At 41.1% G+C, this 27,946-nt stretch overlaps 1 protein-coding gene and 1 long non-coding RNA gene across 12 annotated transcripts in view; one reads left to right on the top strand and one right to left on the bottom strand.

Annotated features, from left to right (window-relative positions):
- Positions 1-568: 568 nt before the first annotated feature.
- LOC137228901 (uncharacterized) lies at positions 569-25,778 on the top strand. Its single transcript, XR_010945399.1, has 3 exons — positions 569-607; positions 23,335-23,400; positions 25,734-25,778. It is a non-coding gene; the product is annotated as an uncharacterized lncRNA (long non-coding RNA).
- SEMA6D (semaphorin 6D) overlaps positions 23,513-27,946 on the bottom strand; it is a 584,591-nt gene continuing 580,157 nt past the window's right edge. For all 11 annotated transcript variants that reach the window (XM_067745918.1, XM_067745947.1, XM_067745962.1 and 8 more), the window contains one exon: positions 23,513-27,215. In XM_067745918.1, coding sequence (XP_067602019.1) covers positions 25,927-27,215 — 1,289 coding nt within the window. In that variant the 3' untranslated portion in view covers positions 23,513-25,926. The remainder of the gene's footprint in view (positions 27,216-27,946) is intronic.

Genomic DNA, 27,946 nt, shown 5'->3' with positions numbered 1-27,946 from the left:
TTTCTTCATTAAAAAAGAAAAATCCTAGCTATATAATGTGCCCATCTCAGGCTTCACCAGCCAATAAGCACGAATTGAGTTTTAATACACGAATCGTAATGGCTCCAAGCCCCTTTCATATTTAACGGCACACCCCAAGCCACTCTACCCCCAAGGTAATTGGTCTTGTTATGGCTCATCACTGCTGCTTTCTAAACTTCTACTCTGTTGCATGGACACTCTGCAACCCTGCCTTGTTTCTGGGGAGGGACCATTCTGATTCTAGAATACAGCTGCTGTCTCTGTTGCTATTGCCTGAATCCTGCAGGAATTGAAAATCAACTGTTCTCCATGTCAGGGAAGGTGGAACTCCTGACCGGGTGCCAGAGATCCTTATCACTGCTCCTGCAAAGTCAGAAGCTGAGGGTGGGGCTGGGAAAGTTGAGGGTGGAAGACAGGATTTCCTGCAGAACTTCAGCTGGAGCCTCAAAATATCACAGCAATTAGTGATCCAGCTCTTTCCTCCTCCCAGCCTGGTGGGTGTGAGCCTAGATCAGGAGCCCCCCAGGCTAGCCATTCCTCAGAGACACGGCTCTGAAGGTGGAAATCTGCCTGCATCCCTACAGCAGTGAGTATTGCCTTCACCTGTCTGAGGTTGAAGTGGGTGCCAGACGTGCTTACTTTTGAAGTCAAAGGTAGAAAATGACTTCATTTTCCGTTTGAAAGGGAGTAAGGTTCCCAGAGGAGATTACACGAGCAGCCCTCAAGGACTTAGGGATATACTCTTTCAAAGTATAAACACACACACACACACACACACACACACACACACACACACTGCTAGTGTAACTGGATATGACTAAATTGAGATGGGGGCAAATTCTTTGACAGGCTTCCCAAGGAGAAGTGGGACCTATCTGTTCTCTCCCCATCCGTCCCCGTGACTCTGGCTGGCCCATGTGTGACTAGCAGAATGAGTACCATGGAAGTGAATCTACGCTGGATCTGCCCCTGGCTTTTACGAGGGCTGGCAGCCTCTGCCTTGACCTCTTGGAACCTGGCCCCAGCGTATAAGAAATCTGACTACCTTGCTTGAGAAACTATGTGCAGAGGCCCTAAGACTCCACGGAAAGGGAAAGGGTCCAGCCGAGTCCAGCCTTCCAGCCATGCCGGCCAAGGCCCCAGGCATGCAGCCGAAGCCTCTGGCCCCTCCAGGGGAAGCCAGTCACCAGCTGAATGCCATGAAGTGACCCCAGTCAACTCGACACATGGCAGAGGAACTGACCAGTTCCTGACCTATATAAAAATGGTCATTGTTTATTTTTAGAAATTTATTTATTTATGGCTGCCTTGGGTCTTCCTTCCTGCGCGTGGGCTTTCTCTAGTTGCGGCGAGCGGGGGCTACTCTTCGTTGTGATGTACGGGCTTCTCACTGCGGTGGCTTCTCTTGTTGCAGAGCTCGGGCTCTAGGAGCGCAGGCTTCAGTAGTTGTGGCACACGGGCTCAGTAGTTGTGGCGCACGGGCTTAGCTGCTCCGCGGCATGTGGGATCTTCCTGGACCAGATCAAACCCGTGTCCCCTGCATTGGCAGACAGATTCTTAACCACTGTGCCACCAGGGAAGCCCCTGGTGATTGTTTTTAAGATGGGGAATGTTCTGTTATGCAGCAATAGATTCCTGGATCCCTGGATAAGGACAAATTCTATAGGAGCATCTGAGCTGTGTTCAGAACTCCATTACCTTTCAAGACCTTGGCCCTGTCCCTTGTCTGTCCCTCCTCACTAGACTCCTTTCCACTGGCTGCAGACCCTCTGGGACCCTCAGATACATAGACATAATGGGACCAACCAGGGTCATTAGAAGAGTTTCGCCTTTTCTTCTACTAGTTACAACTACTATATGCAAAGAGAGATCCTCAAAGAATTGGAGACCCATCCTCTGTCCGAGGTGGACATGAAACGAGAAAAAAAGTAAATATTTTCAAAATTTTTCTTCTTAGTATTTGAGAGGAAAGAAAATGTTCAAGGGTGTCAAGTGCATGAATAATTAGGGTGCTTGAATCCTTCCTTATTTTTACTTTGTAATCATTATGTTTTCTCTTCACCAAACCTCAGGTCCTGAGGCCTGCACTGCATTTCATGATATAAATCCAAATGTTCCCAATTATTATTCTCCGTTAGAGCGATTTTCTCCTCATTTTCTCTTTCACTAAAGAGAAAATGCTAAAATTAGCATTCGTAGCTGGAATCCGTAGCTCACTCAGTATGTTGCTCTAGCTCTGAGTCACGTGCCAAGAACACCTTTGCAATCTGGTTCCCAGGGTGTCGGCATTGATGTGCTATGCCAGGGCATCAGTGTGATGCTCAGAGATGCATAGTTCTTTCTATTCTAAGAGGCTACGTTTGACTGTTTATAGAGCAGCAAGACACAGCCTAATCTTTACCTGCTGACAAATGAATGGGGGGGAGGTGCTTCTAGATTCATGTCACTGACCTCAGGATCAGTGATCAGCTGGGTTTGGGTGCAGCTTAGAGCAGCAGTAACTTACTGGATCCCCAAATGGCCTTTTCATTAGATTTGGGCCTGAAGAGGCCTTTTCTTAGCTGGCTAGAAGCAAGGAGGGTTCAGGAATTTAACGTGTCAAAATTACCATGTCCCATTTATCAGGGGATCTTTATTTTCTGATCCTCTCACATCAAGTTTTGGAGTATTTGTGAAACGTGTAGAAAGAAATCCAGTCTGAGGGAGAACCGAATGGGCTAGTTAGGACTTGTTGTTTCAAGTTATAGAAAAACTAGGGTGACCATATGATTTATTATCCAAATGAGGACACTTTGAGAGCGAAAGGAGGCACTGCCAATAATTAGTCCAGGGCAACGGGTATAAACCTGGACTGTCCTGGGCAAACGGGTCACCTTCCCACCCTTAAAATACCCCAATCGAAGTTGTCTTGAGCAATCTGGCCCGCAAAACAAGAACTCCAGAGGTCAGGTGGGCTTTGAAGCTGTCCATCCAGTTTCTTCTAATGTGTCCACTCTGCCTTCTAGATGATAGCTTTATCCTAAGGCTGGTTCTTCTGTGGTCATAGGGCGGGCGCCAGGAGGAAATGGAGCTCCACGCTGCTGCTTTCACATCTGGCAACGGGGAGAGCACTTCTATCCCGGCCTTACAAGCAAGGATTTTGAGGTTCAGACACTTAGGTCACGTGCCCACTGCTGACAAATGACATGGCTCAGGAAATGGAATGCCTTGATTGGTTTTCATCAACAAGGGTCCACCATTTGGAACTGTGAGTGGGTCAGTTTCTCACAAATACTGGGGTCCTTTGGGGATGAGTGGCTTTTTTGTTTTTCATTAAAATCTGGGGGGTATGAAGAAAGGAGAGGGGAGGCATACTGGAATATAGCAGTAAATGTCAGCCCTATTGGAAACAAACCTAAAATTTAATAATTTTAGGCTGTGGGTAGTTAAGAGGGAGATTTCCCAGGTGTAAACCCAGGTTTTACCACTTACTACCTGTGTGATCTTGGACAAGTTGTTTTACTTAAATCTCATTTTCCCAACTTGGAAAATAAGCTAATAATAGTATCTGACTTCTATGGTTGTTATGGGGTTAAATAAGATAATATAACCAAAGTGCTTACGACCTTGTCTGGCACACAGTAAGTGCTTAATAAAGGTTAGCGTCTATTGTAAAGGTCATTTAAGTGACTTCAGAGGAATGTTCATGGGAATTTGTAAAGAAATCCTAAGGCATCAGCAATAGAGAAATCCGTTCAGTTGGCCGAGGAAGAAATAATAAAGGCAGCAATAGGAGCCAGAGGAAGTAGCAGAGTGAGGGCTGCATATGGGAGAGGGAAGCAGGACCACAAATAAGCAGAGGAATAAAGTCGGGTTTCAGAAAATTTTAACTGGTTCCCATCCAAGGTGAGTCTGTCATCCTTAAACATTACAATAGACTCTTATAAAAGCCTTTTACAATGATTCATGGTCAAGAAATTCTCCCTTATATTCAAGATAAATCCTTCCGGTTGTCACATAAGCCCGTTTTACGTCTTTACACAGGATAAAACTTGGGTAAAGATTTAACAGACATGGAGAGCTAAGATGAAGTTAAGAGATGTTGTAGAGAAAAGTGACAAGGCTTAGTGACATCCATTTTTTAGTGACAGGGAGAAAAGGATAGTGTCAGAAGCAGGCCTGTAATGGTGAGCATGAAAGATGAGGGAGACAATGGTATCTGTGACAAAGAGGGAACAGGGAGACGTTGGTCTGCTAGATAAGGAGTTGGATTTATAAATAAAAGATTGTGGTATTACCAAGGCTTTGATAGTAAAAACAAAATGGTGCCAGAATAGTAAAGAAGACATTTTTTTTTCCTTTCTGTCCCTTGCTAGATAAATAGGTAGTTAAAACAGAGAGGAGAAGGGAAAATGTTGTCAACAGTGAGAACTTTTAGCAATCTGTACACATCCTGGCAAGGTTTATAAATTAGGAATCATCAAAAATGGATATTGTCAAATCCTACTTTTTGGCATAGGGGGAGTGGAGGGGGGATTGGTGGCTTTTCATTTTTTTAATTTATTTTTTAAAAATTTTATTGAAGTACAGTTGATTTAAAATGGTATGTTAATTTCTGCTGGACAGCAAAATGACTCAGTTATACATATATATATACTTTTCCATATTATTTTCCATTATGGTTTATCACAGTATATATATTTTTAACATCTTTATTGGAGTAAAATTGCTTTAAAATTGTGTGTTAGTTTCTGCTATATAACAAAGTGAATCAGCTATAAGTATACATATACCACATATCTCCTCCCTCTTGTGTCTCCCTCCCACCCTCCCTATCCCACCCACCTAGGGGGTCACAAAGCACTGAGCTGATCTTCCTGTGCTATGTGGCTGCTTCCCCCTAGCTATCTATTTTACATTTGGTAGTGTATATATGTCCATGCCACTCTCTCACTTCATCCCAGCTTACCCTTCCCCCTCCCCGTGTCCTCAAGTCCATTCTCTATATCTGCGTATTTATTACTGTCCTGCCCCTAGGTACTTCACAACCATTTTTTTAAAATTCATATATATGTGTTAATATATGGTATTATTTTTCTCTTTCTGACTTTCTTCACTCTGTATGACAGACTCTAGGTCCATCCACCTCACTACAAATAACTCAATTTCATTTCTTTTTATGGCTAATATTCCATTGTATATATGTGCCACATCTTCTTTATACATTCTTCTGTCGATGGACACATAGGTTGCTTCCATGTCCTGGCTATTGTAAATAGTGCTGCAGTGAACATTGTGGCACATGACTCTTTTTGAATTATGGTTTTCTCCGGGTATATGACTAGTAGTGGCATTGTTGGGCGATACTGTAGTTTTTTAAGGAACCTCCATACTGTTCTCAATAGTGGCTCTATCAATTTACATTCCCAGCAACAGTGCAAGAGCATTCCCTTTTCTCCACACCCTCTCCAGCATTTATTGTTTGTAGACTTTTTGATGATGGCCATTCTGACCAGTATGTGGTGATATTTCATTGTAGTTTTGATTTGCATTTCTCTCATGATTTGTAATATTGAGCATTCTTTCATGTGTTTGTTGGCAATCTGTATATCTTCTTTGGAGAAATGTCTATTTAGGTCTTCTGCCCATTTTTGGATTGGATTGTTTGTTTTTTTGATGTTGAGCTGCATGAGCGGCTTGTATACTTTGGAGATAAATCCTTTGTCAGTTGCTTCGTTTGCAAATATTTTCTCTCATTCTGAGGGTTGTCTTTTCGTCTTCTTTATGGTTTCCTTTGTTGTGCAAAAGCTTTTAAGTTTCATTAGGTCCCATTTGTTTTTGTTTTTATTTCCCTTTCTCTAGGAGGTGGGTCAAAAAGGACCTTGCTGTGATTTATGTCATACAGTGTTCTGCCTATGTTTTCCTCTAAGAGTTTTACAGTTTCTGGCCTTACATTTAGGTCTTTAATCCATTTTGAGTTTATTTTTGTGTATGGTGTTAAGGAGTTTTCCATGTAGTTTTACATGTAGCTATCCTGTTTTCCCAGCACTACTTATTGAAGAGGTTGTCTTTTCCCCATTGTATATTCTTGCCTCCTTTATCAAAGATAAGGTGACCGTATGTGTGTGGGTTTATCTCTGAGATTTCTGTCCTGTTCCATTGATCTATATTTCTGTTTTTGTGCCAGTACCATACTGTCTTGACTACTGTAGCTTTGTAGTATAGTCTGAAGTCCAGGAGCCTGATTCCTCCAGTTCCATTTTTCTCTCTCAAGCTTGCTTTGGCTATTCGGGGTCTTTGGTATTTCCATACATATTGTGAAATTTTTTGTTCTAGTTCCGTGAAAAATGCCATTGGTGGTTTGATAGGGATTGCATTGAATCTGTACATTGCTTGGGGTAATATAGTCATTTTGACAATGTTGATTCTTCCAGTCCAAGAACGTGGTATTTCTCTCCATCTGTCTGTATCATCTTTAATATATTTCATCAGTGTCTTACAGTTTTCTGCATGCAGGTCTTTTGTCACCTTAGATAGGTTTATTCCTAGGTATTTTATCTTTTTGTTGTAGTGGTAAATGGGAGTGTTTCCTTCATTTCTCTTTCAGATTTTTCATCATTACTGTATAGGAATGCAAGAGATTTCTGTGCATTAATTTTGTATCCTGCTACTTTATCCAAATCATTGATTGGCTCTAGTAGTTTCCTGGAAGCATCTTTAGGATTCTCTATGCAGCATGTCATCTGCAAACACTGACAGTTTTACTTCTTCTTTTCCAATCTGGATTCCTTTTATTTTGTTTTCTTCTCTGATTGCTGTGGCTAAAACTCTCCAAAACTATGTTGAATAATAGTGGCAAGAGTAAGCAACCTTGTCTTGTTCCTGATCTTAGTGGAAATGGTTTCAATTTTTCACCATTGAGAATGATGTTGGCTGTGGGTTTGTCATCTATGACCTTTTTTATGTTGAGGTAAGTTCCCTCTATGCCTACTTTCTGGAGGGTATTTATCATAAATGGGTGTTGAAAGCTTTTTCTGCATCTATTGAGATTATCATATGGTTTTTATTGTTCATTTGGTTAATATGGTGTATCACATTGATTGATTTGCATATATTGAAGAATACTTGCATTCCTGGGATAAACCCCACTCGATCATGGTGTATGATCCTTTTAATGTGCTGTTGGATTCTGTTTGCTAGTATTCTCTTGAGGATTTTTGCATCTATGTTCATCAGTGATATTGGTCTGTAGTTTTCTTTCTCTGTGACATCTTTGTCTGGTTTTGGTATCAGGGTGATGGTGGCCTCGTAGAATGAGTTTGGGAGTTTTCCTCCCTCTGCTAGTGAAGGGGCTTCCTGGTGTGTGGAAACTTTTCCTCCTTCATGGCTCCCTCCCAGAGGTGCAGGTCCCATTCCTATTCGTTTGTCTCTTTTCTTTTGCTCTACCCAGGTACGTGGGGAGTTTCTTGCCTTTTGGGAGATCTGAGGTCTTCTGCCAGCGTTCAGTATGTGTTCTGTAGGAGTTGTTCCACATGCAGATGTATTTTTGACATATTTGTGGGGAGGAAGGTGATCTCCACGTCTTACTCCTCCGCCATATTGAAGGTCCTCTGGGGTTGGTGGCTTTTCTTTGCTTCTCAGTGACTTTGGTAAAAAAAGTGATACATTTTTGCACCAGTCAACAGTCAAGCGAGCCTCCTGCCTTATAAATACGGTCTGAATTGTTCACGCATGTGCAGTCATTTTAGATTTTGTTTCCCTATAGATTTTCTGGGATATGAGTCTTTCTTATGAATGGTTTCAGTGAAAGATAAACTAGGTTATCCGAATTTTGGTTATTAATATAATTGCATTAAATGTAATTTCTCAAAAAATTAAATACATTTTCATTACAAGAAATTATCTGAGGTTTTTTTAAGTACTTAATTTAACTTGCTATACACATAGCATCTGGTCATGATTTTACATCAAAAATAATAAAGAATAAGGACTTGCCTCTGAAGTGTGTACTTTGATTTGTAAATAGAACTATCTAGTCATGTAATTGGTAGAAAATTGAAATCCCAAAGAGGATTGTGTTCCACGAAAAGGAGAGACTATGAAAAGAATTTTTTTTCTTCCTTTTTGGTTCTCCCAACATGCTTTGCTTGTGTCACAAACTATGGATTTTTCATATATAGTACTTACCTTATCTCCATTATCAAACTCTCCATTATCAAAAAAACATACTTTTTTACAAACAGTAGTTGCTCAAAAAATGATTGCAAATGAATGAATCTGTCATACTTCAGAAAATCAATTCATAGTCCTGAATATTTTAATGAGAAGCATTGCAATATTATGTGTATTGATGCAAACTTATGGACACAGTAAAGTTGCATTTTATATTTTAAAATAGATCTGGTCCTAATTTATACATTTAAGAATTTAATTCTTACTTAACCACTTGACCTACTACTGTCCACTATTCTCAATTATTTAACAACTTAAACTAACACTTAATAAGTATGTATATAGAAGCACCCTAACATAATGCAGGTGTCTTCCTAAGTGCCAATTATATGCCTCAACATTCCCTTCAATTTGAATGTGTTAGTAAGAATCTAATTACACTGGTTAATAGCTGATGGAATTATGGAAGGTTTCTCTCCTACATACTTATTAGACCTCAATAAGTGTTCCTTTACAATCTGTCGCTATTCAATTACCAAGTAATAACTGTCTTAATGAATCTAATTGAAATGCTTATTTCAGACTCCTGTCACACACAAAGAAGGAGGCTTCACTTGGAGTGCTTCCCCTGGATGGAACCTGACTTGTTTATCCAGAAAGAAGTGACTTCACTGGGAAGAGGGTCAAGGGGCAAAAGCTTTTGCAGTTTCAAGGGCATTCATTTCTCCATCATTCAAGTATCATAAAACTTAAGCCCCTCCCCCAAACCTTGCTACTCAAGCCCATGCCTACATGAATCTTCACTCAGTCTTCAGCTTGCATTTTCCCCTTACAGTGAGAAATGTTGGTTTAGCTTTCCTCAACGAAGACTGAATAATAATAAAAATGTAAATACCAATAGCTAATATGCATAGAGTACTTCCTAGTGCCAGAGCTGCCTAAACACTTTACATATAGAAACTCATTTAATCTCCACAAACTCCCTAAGAGGGATATATACTGTTATTGTACCCATTTGACAAATGAGGAGACAGAGGATAATTTATTTTTTGGAGAAGGACAAATTTGCACAGCTTACAGGCTAATAAATGGCAGAGATTGTGAAGCAACCCCAGGTCAACTGGTTCCACTGCATAAACTCACAAAAGCAAGACGTGAAATGAATGTTAGAGCTTAGTTGATGCAACCTCTTGTTACTCAGGAAATTGAGGGTTCAGCCTTACACAGCAGAGAAGGGTCTAGTTCCTGACCTCCAATCTTGTGCACTCTGACCTAAACTATGCTGCATTGTTTAAAAACAACAAAATAGTTACGAAACCAAAACAACAACAAAACCCCTTGAGTTAGATGTTCTATTTAACACTCCTTCCTGCCTCCCTTTCTGTAATTGTTGTTTGGATCAGCAACTGGGTTTTCAAACTCATTTATCTCAAGGTGATGATAGAATTTGTTTGGAAGAATGTATAAGAGGACAGCCCAAAACATACCACAGTGTTTATTTTTCTTAAGGAAGAAATTTAAATTGTATTAGTCCAAACAGGGATGTGAGGTTGATTCAGGGAATTGCAGATCACTGATAGTTTACAATTTCTATGCAGATTATGTGAGACTGTGCCATTGAAAACCACCCTTGGAGAACTGGCTTGGCCACAGAGCTGCAGACACACGTGTGCTAAGCCCAGAGACTCACTGAAAGTCAAGTTAACCTCAGCAGGATGTGGTCCTTCTCAGTTTGTGTCCTCATAGTCATGGTGATGGGCAGTTATCACATCAGCGTTCAGCTCTGGGACATACGCTGCATGGATTTTCTTCTCCAAAAATGATAGTGTGTTCAGGAGACACCACAGTGATTGCAAGGATTTCTGCTAGGAAAATGTCTCTATGGAATTTACAAGGATTTTAGACACACACACACACACACATACACACACACACACAAGAAAACCTATCTGACAAGAATAACAACACTTTATATAAATTAGCTAGGTTTGCTGAAGCAGCGCCTTATATATAGGTGCAGGTTTTCTTCTTTTCCCGTGGTCCATCTCAGTGGTGATTTGTGTCATTGCTCCAGTTATAAATGGCCAGAAATGGGAGTGCTCAGGCCTGTTCCTGACCCACGTTGTCATCTGTGCAGCATTCTTCTCATTTTAGTCTCTGATATTTTCCTCCAGTCATCTATGCTTGTCCATGCTGATTCTAGGGGCTTGCTTTAAGACTCCTTTTGCATTCACTCAGGAACAGTTTGTAAGGAGCAAAGCGTCCTCATATCTACCCAGTGAACATGGCAGCAAAATTACGGAGACTTTGGGCTTCCCTGGTGGCACAGTGGTTGGGAGTCCGCCTGCCGATGCAGGGGACACGGGTTCGTGCCCCGGTCCGGGAAGATCCCACATGCCGCGGAGCGGCTGGGCCCGTGAGCCATGGCCGCTGAGCCTGCGCGTCCGGAGCCTGTGCTCCGCAACAGGAGAGGCTGCAACAGTGAGAGGCCCGCGTACCAAAAAAAAAAAAAAATTACAGAGACTTCTAACAGAACAATAACTTCTTTTCTGTGGAAAGAAAGCAACACTACAGGAACACTGTGGAACCCCACTTAAATTGGGAAATTTAAGCTCAGTGCATTCCCACCAGTTTCTCTAGGTGTTTCCATACTGCTCAGCAGTAGACACTCACTAAATGTCCATTGAATGAATGAATGCATGTTTGCAAAAGGGTACCTGGGTTAGAGAACTATCATAATTATTACAATGTGTGCACTCTAATTGCCATTATTTGTTTATTTATTTATTTATTTTTGCCTGCATTGGTTCTTTGTTGCTGCATGCGGGCTTTCTCTGGTTGTGGTGTGTGGGCTTCTCATTGCAGTGGCTTCTCTTGTTGCAGAGCACAGGCTCTAGGCACGTGGGCCTCAGTAGTTGTGGCATGCGGGCTCAGTAGTTGTGGCACACGGGCTTAGCTGCTCCGCAGCATGTGAGATCTTCCTGGAGCAGGGATTGAACCCACGTCCCCTGCATTGGCAAGTGGATTCTTAATCACTGCGCCACCAGGGAAGTCCTCTAATTGCCATTTTAATTTTTATTCCTGGCCCTAAGTAAGCCTTGAATCCAATGGTGGGAAGTGGGGGAGGGGGGAAAATACTTCGTTCCTATTTGAATCTCCAACAGCTGGAAGACTGTATATGGTCCGTAATAGGCCCTCAATGAATTCTTATTTGAATGAATGAATAACTAGATTACTGAATGAACAGTATTGGCTTCTAAGTATGACTTAGGGAAATGATAGGAGATAATGAGGACCCATCACTGAAGCCATGTTGGGAAGGGCCTGGTATACAAATAAGGAAGTTGGGATTTATTACTTATTCTTTTTGTTATAGGAAATGACTGAAGCTTTTTAAGCAATCAGGGAGTAATTTAGTAACCAAAAGCTGTTTTAGAAAATCACGCTGATGGTCACATAGAAGATCAGTTGGGGGGTGAAAAGACAGACATGCACCTAAGCTTTTGTTGCTTTCAAAAAGTGATAATGAAAACTTTAATGACCAAAGGGCTTTTCAGACCAGACATAGATGTGGCTGCCTTAACTCTTTTTTGTATTAACTTTACCGACCTTACACAGTCTAAGAGTGCTGTATAGTTTTAGAAGACAAGTCCCTATGAAATTAGTGTAAACACATTTAATGTATTCAATTATCTATCATTTCAGTAAATATAAAGTAACAAGGAACTTCTAGATCCTTAATGGCCACCAAGAGTATCCTGAGACTAAGAGTAAGAAATGTGGGCTTCCTGGGTGGCGCAGTGGTTGAGAGTCTGCCTGCTGATGCAGGGGACACGGGTTCGTGCCCCGGTCCGGGAAGATCCCATATGCTGCGGAGCGGCTGGGTCCGTGAGCCATGGCCGCTGAGCCTGCGCGTCCGGAGCCTGTGCTCCGCAACGGGAGAGGCCACAACAGTGAGAGGCCCGCGTACCGCAAAAAAAAAAACAAAAACAAAAACAAACAAACAAAAAAAGAATAAGAAATGCTCCCCTTCTGAGTTTTTAACATCACTTTGGGAAAGAGAGTTCTTTGATTCCTACGGTCCTTTAAAGTGTTGGACATCCAATTGCTTGATTTTGTAGCCACTCTAAGATTCGAAGGGTTGGACTTACAGAAGCAGATTGTTTTGTTTCTTTCTGCCGTCTGTGTTGTGGGCCCCTGATGGTCACAACTTAACATACAGTTTCAGTCAACCACTTGGGATTTTCTCCATCAGAGTTAGCTGAAATGTGTTGGCCTATAGCTGAGGCTACTTCAGGTCCATCAACCTGTGCTTTTTGCACCTCTAAAACCTACAAACACCTCTTTGTTACATAGCATCATAAATATTGATTGCTCACTATGACAATATATGGCTGTGAAATTTTTACAGCTCCTTCCATCAAGCAGTGGAGGTCTTTTCTCCCCTCCCTGCTGGATCTGGGCTGGCCCTTTGACTTGCTCTGACCAAAGGATGTGACAGACATGATTCTGTGTGATTTCCACGCCTCTGCTTGAAGCGGCCTTGGAGCTTCCACTCTCACATTCTTGGGACTCTACACCTTGAAGCTAGCCTAAGATAGCCTCTTTGAGGGAGAGACAGGGAGAAAGACAGACAGAGATTCTGTTACAGTAGAGGTCCAGTCATCCCAGACGTCCCAGCTGAGGCCCAAGGTATGTGAGGCCATCAAAGACCAGCCAGCCTCACGGACAGCTCTACCAGCTGATGGATTGCAGGTGCATGAGAAACCCCAGCCAACACCATGTGGAGCAGAGGTGAGCTGTCCCAACTGAGCCCTCCCCAAATTGCCAACCTATAGAATTGTGGAAAATAATCGTTGTTGTCAGCCATTAAATTTGGGATGTTGTGGTAGACAGAATTTTAAAGAGGGCCCCCCTGCCCCGCCAAGATTCTCATTCCCTTCTTATTTAATCAAATACTAATATAGGTACTGCTGTGAAGGGATTTTTCAAATATAATTAAAGTCCCAAGTAGTTGACCTTGTGATAGGGTCCTGATGCAATCATTTAAAGTGCTGAAGCGAGCACTTTAAAAGCAGCGAGTTTTCTTTAGTTTTTCTTAAAGGTTTTCTTTCTTTCCTGACAAGGAATTACTGACAGCATTTCGAAGAGTGGCTCCAGCCAGCAAGGGAGCTGGGGCCTCAGTTGTATAATCAAAACTGAATTCTGCCAACGGTCTGAAAGAGTTGGAAGCAGATTCTTTCTTAGAGCCTCCAGGTAAGAGCCCAACTCAGCCGAGAACTTCTTACAGCCTTGTGAGACCCTGAGCAGAGAACCCAGTCCAGCATACCCACAACACTGACCTATAGAATCATGTGCTAATAAGCATCTAGTTTGTGCTAATTTGTTCTGCAGCAATAGAAAATTAATACAAGTAATTTATTTCAGATGATGAATACGCATACTAACATTTTCATGACACACAAGAAAGACATAACATAGAGCAGTGAATTTTAATTCTGGCTGAACATCAAAATCTTGTGGAGAGCACTTTGAACATACCAATGCCTGGGCCCACCCCAGAGATGCTGACTTAATTGATTTAATTGTTCTGGAATGTGGCCCAAGCATTGGTAAATTTGAAAAGCTCCCCAGGTGATTCTAATATGCAGCCAAAATTGAAAACCACTGATAGAAAACAAATTCTGTATGGGCAAATAGATAGATGAGAGAGATTTCCAGCTCATCACCCCTCCACTGTGAGATAACTACCTTCAGCCTGTTGGTGACTCTATCAGTTAGGGTGCTTTCAACTGGAAGAAACAATATCCCATCAGCCATGGGACAACAAGAATATTAATCTCTCCCTTCATAGGAAATTCAGGTATGAGGGGCTTCAAAGTTGGTGAGTTCAGAAGCTCTATATAACCATCTTTCCTCTGCCTCCTTCAGCATGTGGGCTTTTCTCCCAGTTTACTTCACGGTACCAAGAAGGTACCTGCTGATTCATGCACCATATATCACTTGCCACCATCCAAAGGAGGGGAGCTTCTCGTCATGTATTCCCTTCTATTAGGGAAGGAAAACTTTCTCAAAGCCTTCCCAGACTTCTGCTGGCCAGAAATGGGTTACATTTCCATGTCCTCACTGTCAAAGAGACTGGAAAAGAAGTACTTGGCATGTTAAGCCTCTGTAGTGGGAGGTGGGCTCTCCTAGCAAGTTCGCAGCAGGAGAAGAAGGGTGGAAGGTTACTGGGTAGACTACCAACCACCTTGATTCTTTCATGCACACCCTTATGCTCATATAAAGATACATGTTTATGTATCTCTATATACATGTACACACATGAATAGAATTACATCATAGATCGTCTTTACTGTGGTCATTCTCCCTCTCACATTCTAGTATTGTTATTATAATAGTTTTAACTTATTCTGTTTTAATCCAATAACAAATGTTCACACCTGGTGTTTATCCTTTAGTAATGTTCTCAATGCATACATAAATCATCAAAAATGCATATACTAGGACTTCCCTGGTGGCGCAGTGGTTAATAGTCCACCTGCCAGTGCAGAGGACACAGGTTCGATCCCTGGTCCCGGAAGATTCCACATGCTGCGGAGCAACTAAGCCCACGTGCCACAGCTACCAAACGTGCACTCTAGAGCCTATGCACCACAACTACTGAGCCTGTGCTCTAGAGCCCACGAGCCGCAACTACTGAAGCCTGCGTGCCACAACTACTGAAGCCTGTGAGCCTAGAGCCCGTGCTCCACAACAAGAGAAGCCACCGCAATGGGAAGCCCGCGCACCGCAACGAAGAGTAGCCCCTGCTCACTGCAACTAGAGAAGGCCTGCGCACAGCAACGAAGACCCAACACAGCCAAAAATAAATAAATAAAAAATAAAGTAAATTTTAAGAAAATGCATATACTTATGTGGTGGAGAGGGGGTGTCATGGTTTATTTACCAAAAGAGGATCATATTGTATATTACAGCAGTTCTTTCAAGCCAAATACATGCAAAACACAGGTATTTTTCTTACTAATCTCTAAATATTATCTATTACTGCCCAACTTTTCTCAGTTTTCCCTCTCATTCATCTCTCCTTTCCACTCCTTCAACTTTTATCAGAGTCCAATTAAAACAGTACAAAGTAGCTTACCTCATACTTTGTTGTTTGGGATGTGAGGGCAACATAGTTATGAAGCAAAATATTTTCTAACTACTCCTCTATCTTTCAACTAGTCGCTTGCACTTAGAAAAGTTTTCTGGATATTTGCAAACGAATCAATGGACAAAGGATTAATCTCCAAAATATATAAACAGTTCATGCAGCTCAATATCAAAAAAACCAAAAAACCCAATCAAAAAATGGGCAGAAGACCTAAATAGGCATTTCTCCAAAGAACACATACAGATGGCCAAGAAGCACATGAAAAGCTGCTCAACATCACTAATTATTAGAGAAATGCAAATCAAAATTACAATGAGGTATCACCTCACACTGGTTAGAACAGGCATCATCAGAAAATGCTGGAGAGGGTGTGGAGAAAAGGGAACCCTCTTGCACTGTTGGTGGGAATGTAAACTGATACAGCCACTATAGAGAACAGTATGGAGGTTCCTTAAAAAACTAAAAATAGAATTATCATATTTGGTAATTGACCCAGCAATCCCACTACTGGCCATATATCCAGAGAAAACCATAATTCAAAAAGACACATGCACCCCAATGTTCATTGCAGCACTATTTACAATAGCCAGGTCATGGAAGCAACCTAAATGCCCATCAACAGATGAATGGATAAAGAAGTTGTGTATATATGTGGTACATATATACAATGGAATATTACTCAGCCATAAAAAGGAATGAAATTGGGTCATTTGCAGAGACGTGGATGGACCTAGAGACTGTCATACAGAGTGAAGTAAGTCAGAAAGAGAAAAACAAATAATGTGTATTAATACATATATGTGGAGTCTAGAAAAATGGTACAGATGAACCAGTTTGCAAGGCAGAAATAGAGACACAGATGTAGAGAACAAATGTATGGACACCAAGGGGGGAAAATGGCAGGGTGTTGGTGGGATGAATTGGGAGATTGGGATTGACATGTATACACTGATGTGTATAAAATGGATAAGAACTAATAAGAACCTGCTGTATAGCACAGGGAACTCCACTGTACAGTAGAAATTAACACAGCATTGTAAAACAACTATACCCCAATTAAAAGTATATATATTTAAAAAAAGAAAGAAAAGTTTTCTGGGTCTCCCGATATTCCCATGTAGCTTTTAAGATCCTTTATTCTCTTTCTACTTTCCCAATGAAAGCCAGTAATTAATTTTGTCCCTCCTAAGCTGCTGGAAGATGCATTCTCTCCTAGGGGAATGTAAGACCTTGGGATGATGTTTTGCATTTCCAAAGATGCCATATTTCCCCATGACTTTTGCTACCCAAATGGTAGAAGTTCCCTAATGCAGGACAGAGAGGAATTCATTCTTTCCAGACTCTCTTCTTTTCCCATGTCTATTGCAACATGGAAAGGAGTTTCTTCACAAAGCTCTAAAATACAACCATTCTGCCAAAGAGTTTTGTTTTGCTTTGTTATGTTGTTGGTTGTTTTTAGTAGGTATGGCCTTTTCTGTTATCTTTTTTAAATTATTATTAATTAATTTATTTATTTTTGCTGTGTTGGGTCTTCGTTTCTGTGCGAGGGCTTTCTCTAGTTGCGGCGAGCGGGGGTCACTCTTCATCGTGGTGCACGGGCCTCTCACTGTCGCGGCCTCTCTTGTTGTGGAGCACAGGCTCCAGACGCGCAGGCTCAGTAGTTGTGGCTCACGGGCCTAGTTGCTCTGTAGCATGTGGGATCCTCCCAGACCAGGGCTCAAACCCGTGTCCCCTGCATTAGCAGGCAGATTCTCAACCACAGCGCCACCAGGGAAAGTTATCTTTTAATTAGATGTGAACAAAACCAAAGCGTTGTTAAACAAATTTATATACATAGTAAACCTGAGTCCTTTCTGTCTAAACAACTCCCTAAATATACTGATATCTGAGTAAAGGAGAGAAGAAAAGAAGCAAAAGATCTGATCATCGGAAAAGACACAAAACCATTCAAAAAAGATTACAACAGAATTGTGACTCCTGGTCACCTTCAATTCAGGCACAGGGCAACAACTTTGTCAGACCAGGGCCTGATCAGAGTCTAATAAAATGTGAATAACGCCTAGAGCAGCCAGGGTTTCAAAACGTTGTAACCAATGTGTTTTCAGTGTGCCCAGGCCACCCATTTTAGATTTAGAAATTAAAATGATTCAATTGAGGTGATTTCATATGTAAAGATGAGGAAAGTACTCTTCCTTTACAAATAGCTCTTCATCCCCTGGCATTAGGTGACCAATCTAAAACCAAAAGACGCAAGTCCAGTTATATGATTAATTTACATTTTTTCAACAATGGGGGTAATTTTCTCTTTAGTGGTTTCATTCTCCCTTTTGCATTGTAAGCTTATTATCAGAGAAAAAGAACTTCCCACTGAATTGTCTTGGCTATCAATACTCTATATAAGTTAGAACAGCAGAAATGCCAATAAAAAATATGACATACAGCTAAGACCTTAAATGCCATGTTAGAGATTGAATTCCATTTTAGTCTGGCTACACTGGTTAAGATTAACCAAAAAACTTCTTTAATCCCTTTAAGGTGGTCCATGCTACAATAGAGAGGAGGGGACAAAGTCACTTCTTCAAAGGGAGAACTTGTTCAATTCAGAAAATTCACTTTAAAAAAAGGGAGGGGGTCAGTGGGAGGGGCGAGGGGAGGAACAACAGGGAATTTTGGAAAGGGGTGTGGCTTTTCTGACAGCCTTAATTGGCATGCTGTCACAGAGGAGAGGATTTTGCTCTACTAATTATTTTGTGTTTTCACGAGTTGTCATTGCTGTAACAATCTCATTGTCCCCAGAGCTACCTGTTCTCTATTCACGCGCTTCCTAGCTTTCTGTTATTCTGGAATCCAGGGAAGAGAAGACAAAGGAGAAAATGGGACTTTACAGGTTTCTGTGTCTGTGCCCTTTGAGAATAAGACCAAGGCTGACGCAGCTTCTCCATTCTGAGGTCCTGCTCTGGACTTAGCATCTACTCATGCCCTGCTCAGCTGCTGCCCAGGCCGCTCTGCCTGAGTCTTAGTTCTTTCCTCGGAAACCTCTTTTCTGCCTTTTGGGATTTTCACAATTTTCATATTTCACCACGTCAGTCCTAGGATCTCCAGCTGAAAATGAAATACACTGTTTAAACACCTTGGAAACCAAAGGACACCAAGGTCAATAACCACTGGGACATCTCTCTCCCAGCTAAATCAAACCTTCCCGGAGTTTGTTTCCAGTGGTGGACCGATGTCACCTTTTCTTGAGACTAGAAAACTAATCAAAGTCAGGGGCTGTCTCCAGGAGGTTTTTTTTCTCCTTTTTTAAAACAAATTTAGAAGAATCTAAATTAAAGACATTTCTCCAAAATATATGTTTGAATGGGGCACATTTCAAAATGTTAGTTTTAATGGTTACAGCCAGTTTTTAGGATTTTGTGTGTTTCTTTCCAGACTCCCTTCTACATGTATACTTACATTTAAAATAATTTGAATTCCATTGTTTTCTTCAGTTAAATTTTTTACCATTTTCATTAAATAAATTTATGGTAAATATTTATGTAAATTATGCCAGCTTCAAGAGTTCAACTGTTTCTACCTCTCTGGAGATGGGTTGCATAGGTGATTGGAAATAATAGCTTAATAAGTCCCAGAATTCAGATGGGCTTATTCAGGGGGCAGCCTTCACTTGGTCAGTCTGAGAGGCTGTCATCAAGTCAGGTTGAATCTTAAGGTTTGACTTCAATTTTATGAGTTGCTGTAGGTATGTAACTGACCAACAAACAATCCAGATTGCTTAGATCAGCTAATGGTCCTGTCTCTCAACCTGAGATGTCCTTGAATTTTGAAGCCTAACTCAAATTCCAAATGCACACTAACGCCTGAGGCTTTCAAGTTTGCAAAAGTACCCCGTTTCCATTTCCTTCTTACACTTTCTAAAGCTCTCCCAAACCTACGGCATGCTCCATTCAGAATGTTAAAGAATTCTCTAATCCTCTTATTTGGGAACCTGATTTGCAAATGCTAAGTGGTATATGCTTCTGCTATGTTTAGCAGCATTAACGTTTGCAATTGTCTGGTCAGTCTCTGCCACTTGACTTAGAATAAAACCCTGAGGCAGTGATCACATTTGCTCCTTCAACAGACATTTTCTATGTTCTTATTCCAAACCTCACAGAAGGCTAGGCAGCTCAGATCATCAGAAAACATCTTCCGTGAAGATAAAGTGTGATTCCTATAGGTCTCCCAACCATAGGGAAAAGTGGAAAAATTATAACCGTGTTTAACTCCCCATATACAACCCCAGCTCAACATGAAGAAATTCCAAAATAAGAAATAAAGTGAATTCGCCCCCAAAGACTCTGACAGGCCACAGATGTAGATCTGGCAGAATGCCCAGAAACTTAGATGGGTACAATTTGGACACATCAGGTTAGTTTCTTTTAACATCTCTAAATTCATCCTCTCTGGTTGCTTTCAGCCTACAGTACTGCATCAGCTCCATCCAGGGATTTTTTGTTTTTCCGAATAATTGATTTGGCATGTTCTTTATGATAGCCAAGCATGTGACGGATTCACTAAATGTTTCATTTTTCACTTGGTATTTGGCACATACCCCTGGATACTGTAATTATTCTACCCTTTTTGTCTCTCCTCGTTATACGTGAAACACTGGAGAGAGGCCATCCTTTCTGATTGAACACTGATATTCTCTTTCAGCCCTTTCATGGAGAGGGTTGGTTTCTGCACAGGGCCTGAGTGTGAGAATATGTGAATTAGCCCTGATTTGTGAATTGGCTGTCATCTATATTTCCATAGCTGTCACAGCCCCGCTGATCTCAATTTCTGCACCTGGAAAATGGGAATGACAAATGTTATTCCTTTCCAACAAAAAGCATGTTGAGAATTAACTCACAGAGCTCAAAAGCACCAGGAAAATGTAAGAGGAAACCGTTCACCAAAGCCAAGTGCTGACCCTCTCTCAGGTCCCAATGGATGTGCCCATCATTGTTTCTAAACAAGAAAGAAAAAAACCCAAAGACCCTCAGACTAGAACTGTGATTGATCGGTTGATCAACTGTGAGCTCAGTGTTTATGAGACACAAGGGTAGATATACAAAATGTACAAGGCAGATCAAGTGTCCCTTGGAGTTGTTACATTCAGAGCAGCAGTTTGACCTCTGACGGTTGTGGCAGCAGCAGTGGTGGCTTTCCAGATCAGTGCTGTCCAATATAGTACTTCAGTGGCATTGGCTACTGAAGTACATTGGCTACATTCTAACTGCTCAGAAGCCATATATGCTAGTGGCTACCATATTGGACAGCACAGAGTCTCCACCAGCATAGAAACTTCCACTGGACAGGGCTGTCTGACACTGACAAATCTTCCCTCTCACAACTTCTCCAACTGGCCCTAAGTCAATCTTTACAGTAGCTTCAGGTGAGTCCATCTCACACAAATGAACAACAGTCTGAATTAACAGTGCATATGAAACAAATGCCATATTTTCATGCTTTCCTTCACCCGAACCCAGCACAAGAGGCTAAGATAAGCCAAAGTGTATGCTACACAGAGATTTATCAACCAATAATCAATACCTAATTCTAAAAAGAATTATATCACGGGACAGGGTCTAGAAATAGTCTATTTTCCTTAATATGTGAGTCCCAGTTGATTCATGGTCTGAATATCCAGGGTTTGACTGCCCTCCCCCAACCTCTCACCCCCCGATTCCTCTGTGAATTAAAGATTGATTTTATTATCCGTCCATTTCCTCCTTGTTTATGGTATCACATCTATTTGATAAAGAAGGCAACGTTAGCAGAGATTTAAGTGTTTTGCATGCTATATATGCAAAAAGGGTAAACATCAAATATAGACACAAGCTAAATGGCTTAAAATGCATTGTTTTCATGCCTTATCTTATTGCCAATCTCATATATACCTCACATCTAACAGGGAACAGGGCTCACACATCCATAAAAAGCTTACAGACCAAGCTATTGAAAGAGTAACATTTAAGCATAGCATTCATAAAATAGCTAATGGTGCTATAGAGTTGACAGATACCATAGAAGTGTCAGAGAAATGGATGTTGAACCATCTCCTTTCAAAAATGAGAAAACTGAAATCAAGAGAGGGAACCCTCTTACACTGTTGGTGGGAATGTAAATTGATACAGCCACTGTGGAGAACAGTATGGAGGTTCCTTAAAAAACTAAAAATAAAGGTACCATATGATCCTGCAATCCCACTACTGGACATATATCTAGAGAAAAACATGGTCCAAAAGGATACATGCACCCCAATGTTCATAAAAGCCAAGACATGGAAGCAACCTAAATGTTCATCAACAGAGGAATTAGTAAAGAAGATGTGGTACATATATACAATGGAATATTACTCAGCCGTTAAAAAGAATGAAATAATGCCATTTGTGGCAACATGGATGGACCTAGAGATCATCATACTGAATGAAGTAAGTCAGAAAGAGAAAGAGAAATATCACATGATATTCTAAAAAGAAATGATACAAATGAACTTATTTACAAAACAGAAACAGATTCACAGACTTAGAGAATGAACTTTTGGTTACAGTGGGGAGAGAAGGGTTGGGGGGGAGGAATAGTTAAGCAGTTTGGGATTGATGTACCCAATTGATGTACACATTGCTATATTTTAAATGGATAAACAACAAGGACCTACTGTATAGTACAGGGAACTCTGCTCAGTATTATGTAACAACTTAAATGGGACAAGAATTTGAAAAAGAATACATGTATATGTGTAACTGAATCCCTTTGCTGTACATCTGAAACTAATGCAACATTGTTAATCAACTATACTCCAATATGAAATAAAAGTTAAAAAAAAAAGAGAGGTATAGTGCTGCAGTTACTTGATGGGTAGTGGAGTCGGAATGTGAACCCAGGTCCCAGACCTGGACGCAGGGCTATTTTGGACCCCTTGTTCTTTGCCCTCCTCTGATAAGGAGGATGAAGGAGATGAGCTGGGAGGGGAGGAGAAGGGAGAAAGTTGGCTTCTCTCAGATGGCAGAAAGGCGAGTCCTCCTGGTACCTGGCCAGCACCTAGGCCACACAAGGCCCACTGCTTTGCATGTGAGACACCCTTTCTTCTTAGCCTGAACCAGCATCTCTTGTGTTGCCATTTCCCAGAGTAACCTAAATGCCAACCAATGGGATCTCTGGAACCAGAGTATGGGTGGTGTGTCTTGGTTAATTCATTTTCTTTACAATGCTTTCCTTATGAAAAGCTCCAAGTTCTCTAACTCCATTTCTCTCAAATGGCATCTAAGCATTTATCTCGAGGATTTGCAGATGTGGTTTTAGGGGTCTGTAAATCCCCTGAAAATGGAAAATGAAATTCAGCTCTCAGTCCGTACCATTCATTAAATTATCAAAGATGTCCATGATTGAAAAAGGCTAAAATTTGCTATAAAGGAAGAAGAGAAAGATGCGCTTTTTAGAAGAAAAAGAAAATCACTGAACCCAGGAAAATTTGTAAAATGGCCAGAAGGTATAATAAACAGCAACTTAATAGAAAGAGACCATAGAAATGAAAGAGAATACAATGCTCAAGAAGCCCAGGGAGAAGCAAGGCTGAAGATACATTTCCCTTAATTGTCTCTTCCTTCATTCATCTGTCTAAGCCCAATGCCAGCAGCCACTAACTCATGCCATGCTAAGGAAAGAACTAAGTGGAATCATTACTTTACCTCCCATTTCCATATTTGAGGAACGTTATCTCTTACTACGTTCTGATTCAATTGAAACAATGGAATTGAGAAATGCCCTATACCAAATAGCAAGAAATGTTCACAGGAACCTGATTTACCAGCTATAATTTTAAACTATTAAAAATTTCACACGAGAACACATATCATGAATTTTAAAAATGCCTGTTGAACTAGCGATACGTGGACAAGGTGAGCCACTGGGATGTTGGCCTGAAGCATTTGACTGTTGCTGTAGTACAGTTCATCTGGTTTTCTGAATTATACGTTTTTCAGGGGCTCTGCCCAGCCTTCCAAGATGAGAATGGTGGTGTAACCACGACCTGACGGCAAGTATTCCAGGTAAGAATATTTTGGTATATTTTAAAAGAAGCTCTCAAGGATGTTGACTGACTTAAAAATAGTTTAAAAACACGATACCTTCCAGACCTCTTCAACATCAAGAGGCAGGATATAATGATTTGTATATTTTATTTTGACTTTACATGCGGTGTTAAAAACCCAAAGTACATATTATTTACACATCCACAATACAAGTTTACAAGATATCTATACATGTTAAAGTACTCTATAAAACAGTATAGAGCCACTTCACTTTAGGGTTACTTTTTATGCCGTACCATTAAAAAAGATACAATCTGTGTTTACCTTTGCACAAATGGATAAAGCATTTTAAAATTAAATTAACAGGATACAGACTAGATTTTATGTTAGGAATTTCAACATAAATACTGATAGAACTCACATTACAAACTACAAGGCAGCACAATGTTACAAAATGTTATCCGGGTTCACATAGAGTTACTGTTCCACTTTCCGCACGCTGGGATTAATATTGGTAAGGTGAATTCAAACAGGTTTGTCAGCGATGGACTGAGTAGTGTTTATCGTTGGTTGGTTTAATTTATTATCAATCTGTAATACTTTAGTTTCAAAGCTGAAGTGTTTCAAGAACAGAAGTTTTAGCTTTTGAGCTTCCAGAGACCTCAGGGAATTGTGTTCTTTATTAAACAATATTCTCAAAGGAAAAGAATGACTGCATCCGTATTCTACATTCTGCATCAAAATGCTCTGGTCTTCTGCAACCCATCTCCCCCAAGTAATAGATAGCATCACAGGAAAACAGTTGAACTTATTTGTCTGACTAAGTCAGGAGCATTCCTCTGCCTTGATACTTTCTAGATGAGGTTCAATAAACCGTGGTGTGCAGCATACGAACCGAACTCGTCATCAGGGTTGCACATAATCAACTCTAAGTGGCTTCTGCAAAACTACAAATAAATGACTGTACGGTTTCCGCAGGTGTCACATTACCCAGGAAACCTCATTTGACTTCACATTATCACTGTTTCATCCTTAAGAAAGTAGGAGTGGAATGTTTATCGTGGCAAAGGATGTAATGCAGCTATTTGGATAGATTGTTTTACAATTAACTGTTCTAGATTGTTAGGATTTTTTAAAAGTCTTTTCAGGTGCTGGTTGAAAAACATTTACAACTGGCACTCAGTAAATGATGTGCTATACTGAAAACACTTGACATATTTGAGTACTTCTATCATTCTCATGAATAAGGCACAAAATGCACAGATTTAGGTAAACTCACATGTAATATGTACAGTATACTGTCATTACCTGCATGACTTAGGAGAAAATTCTCACATCACACAACATAGACAACGTGATTGCACCACTGTTAGGTTTTCACAGACTGTTTCTGCTAAGCCAATTACAACCCTCTCACATCCCCTTCTTTTGTCTTCTGTTTTGTGTGTGTGTGTGTGTTTGTTTTACCTTGGGGTTAGGGGGAATTAAAAGAAGAGGAATTTTACTACATGGGAGAAACCAAACACCATCAAAATAAAACCTCGTTAGTGTGTCCAAGGTTGAGGAGAGTGATTCCGGCTCGGATTCTCAGTGGACAGGTGAATTTTACTACTGAATACTGGTGGATGAATCAAGGATACCTCTTATCATCTCCATCTCCTTAAGCTGGCAAGACTGTTATAGAAGTTTTAGTGAATAGCAGCACAAAATTACTTAGAACTCTTACATTCTGGCACTGGGTAACACGTCAGTCAAGTTAATCATTTTGACCGTCAAAATCAGCCTCGGTTTTCTTTCTTTCTCAAAGCTGAACCCAATGGACTGCTGTGGGAAGAAGTTACTGTCTCTTGTTCAGTAATGTGCGATGTAAATAACTCCATAGCACTAAAAGATGCAATGGGCACCTAAACAAATCCTAGTGGGGACAGAACACACACACACACACACACACACACACACGCACACACACATGCACACGCAACACAGTTCCTTGGTGGCATGAAAAAAAATGCCACACGTAAAAAAATGCTACAGTTTGGGTCAAAGACTGAATTTTTAGCAAATTGTTTGGTAATCTACAACTTCTTTTCTTTGAGACATTACCATTGTTTTTTGACATTTGTGCAAGAGGCAAGGTGAATGCATACATATTAAAATGTTCACATTTAATGGGAAGACCACACAGAATGGCAGTCTAAGTTGAACCCATTTTCAAGTATTTGCTCACAGACAGATTCTTCTGAGCACTGTATCAGCTCCTTATACTGGTTACAGGTAGCCCCTCGGAGCCACATCTCTCTTTAGTTTCAAACAAAAGAAATGGAATGACCAGCACCTTCCTTTGTTTTCAGGCAAGTACACAGAAGCCTTGCTGCAGTAGCTACGTATGGCAAGTTCTGATGTTGCCAAAGTTAGGAAGCGTTTCTTTGGCCACTTGGTTCTCTTAAAATACAAGCGAGTCTCTTGTCTTAATGTACCCTTACAACATCATCCTCTCAACAACATGGACAGGATAAAGCCACATGGGAAGAGCACACTTGAGGCCTAGTAAGTATATTTGTTCAGTGGTCTGACAGATGGGGTTTGGGGAACAAATGAAGGCTTTGGTGGTACATCAGGTTTTAATGACGGTGTCCTCTTTAGTCCCGTCCTGGGAAGGGTGCCATTACTGGTGTAGCTGCTCTGTCTGGAGAGGGAAGGCTGCAGATGAACACTCACCGGCGTTCCCTGAATATAGTCCACCTTCGCCCCTGCGGGGGTGGGCATGTAGCCTCCACGGTTCATACTAGGCTGTCTAGATAACAAAACACCATTTGGTGAACTTAAGTTTTTAGGCATAGCAGATATAGAGTGCCTCTGGGAGGAATTTTTATGATAACCCCTTTGTCTTTCCAGAGAAGTCATTGGGACGCCAGGAGTGGTGGGGACGTCCACTCGCTTGGTTGGGCTATTTCTGGGGAGAGTCGAGGGAGGAGAGTAGAGTGATGCCTCGCGGTTAGGGACCTTGGGCGGGACCTCAGACATAGGTCCCACGGGATCCAGCATTAGGGTCTGGTGGGCCATTTGGATGTCTCCCATGATGGCTTTGGGGTTACTATTTGGGTCATTTAGATGCTTCAGGAGATCGTTGAGGGTGTTTCTGGAATCCACAGAACGCCGGTGATCCCTTTTACTGGATGACTTTGTAAGAGGGTGGTCAATGTTCTGAAGTTTCTTTTCAGCTTTGTGAGCGTTGGAGTTTGAGAAAGATGTGTTGTAGTCATGGGTAGCATTAGGAAGGACAATGGCACTGGGGATATGTCCATGACTTAGTGGGGAATGCGGTGGAGGACTAGAAGGAAAAAACTGGGGGGTTTCCTTCCTTGAAGCCCCATGGCCGTGGGCCTTGTCTGAGTGGCTCTTCATGGCCTGCAGGGTCTTCTGGTGAAGCACAGGTGTAGACTCAGGTGTCGGGAGAGCAGCCAGCTCGGGAGGTTGGCCTCGCTGGTCCATGACCATGGATTTCGTATCTCCACTGGGTGGCAGCTCTTTCCGACTGGTCAGCAGGTTACTATACAATTTGGGAGAATCTATATTCTGTTGATATTCCTTGACTGGGCTGTCAAAGAGACCATTCAGCTTGGCAAAACTTCCACTGGAGTCCGTGCACGACTGGGCAGATTCTGCATCTTTATGGATCTTTCTGTTTCTCCGAACAAACATGTCACGATAGCAGTACACTGCCACACCTGCAATGAATGCACCCAAGACAAAAGCCGCAAAGACACAGGTGATGAGGACATTCATGTGGACCATCTGGTTGGACTCTCCAGACTGGACTTCCCATCGTACACCTGCAACAGACACACAGGAGAAGAGTCTGAGTGAGGAGCTTCTTTAAAACAATATTAGCCAGCAAGTGGCTTCCACTGAACCAACACTACCTTCACATGGTCCGTATGCTTAGCTTGGAGGGTGAGGTGGACTCCAAAATTCCATATTTTTTCCTTTAATCCCAATAGGATCCCCAGAGACATTTATGATCGCTACAAATACCAGGACAACGCTAATCTTCCACTGATCTGTATTTGTCTTTTCCCCTCCAATCCCTCTTAAATAGTTGTTACATAACATTCAAAATTTTAAGGGTTTCTACCTAAAAATTAGAGCTAGAAGGTATATATTTTCTAAGTGGCCCATTTTAAACTCATAAAATGTTTTTTTCTCATGATTTTCTCTTAATTCATAAATCAGGATTAAAGGGCAGCTACTGGGATTAGGGAAATGTGTGATGGGTATAAATATATATTTTGCTAAAATAATTATGCTAATGCAATTATGTCATCTTAATTAGAATGAAAGTATATAGTTCGTTCACCAACTAAAAGCATCTGCTTGGTCACTGTTAGCTGCAAATATAGCCTCTCGTGTTTACTTTGATTTTTTTTTTTTTCATTCCATCTTGGAGTGAAGCACTCTTGAATTGCCTGCTATGAAAGAAATCCAGACAGTCTAAGGAAATATACTATGTTAAGTAATATTATCCAATTATCTTAAGATATTTAAGAAATATCTAAATTAGACT

Source organism: Pseudorca crassidens, chromosome 1 (genome assembly GCF_039906515.1).
Source record: "Pseudorca crassidens isolate mPseCra1 chromosome 1, mPseCra1.hap1, whole genome shotgun sequence".
Taxonomy (NCBI): domain Eukaryota; kingdom Metazoa; phylum Chordata; class Mammalia; order Artiodactyla; family Delphinidae; genus Pseudorca; species Pseudorca crassidens.
The sequence above is the reverse complement of the archived record's forward strand: the minus strand, read 5'-3'. Positions and strand labels throughout refer to the sequence as shown.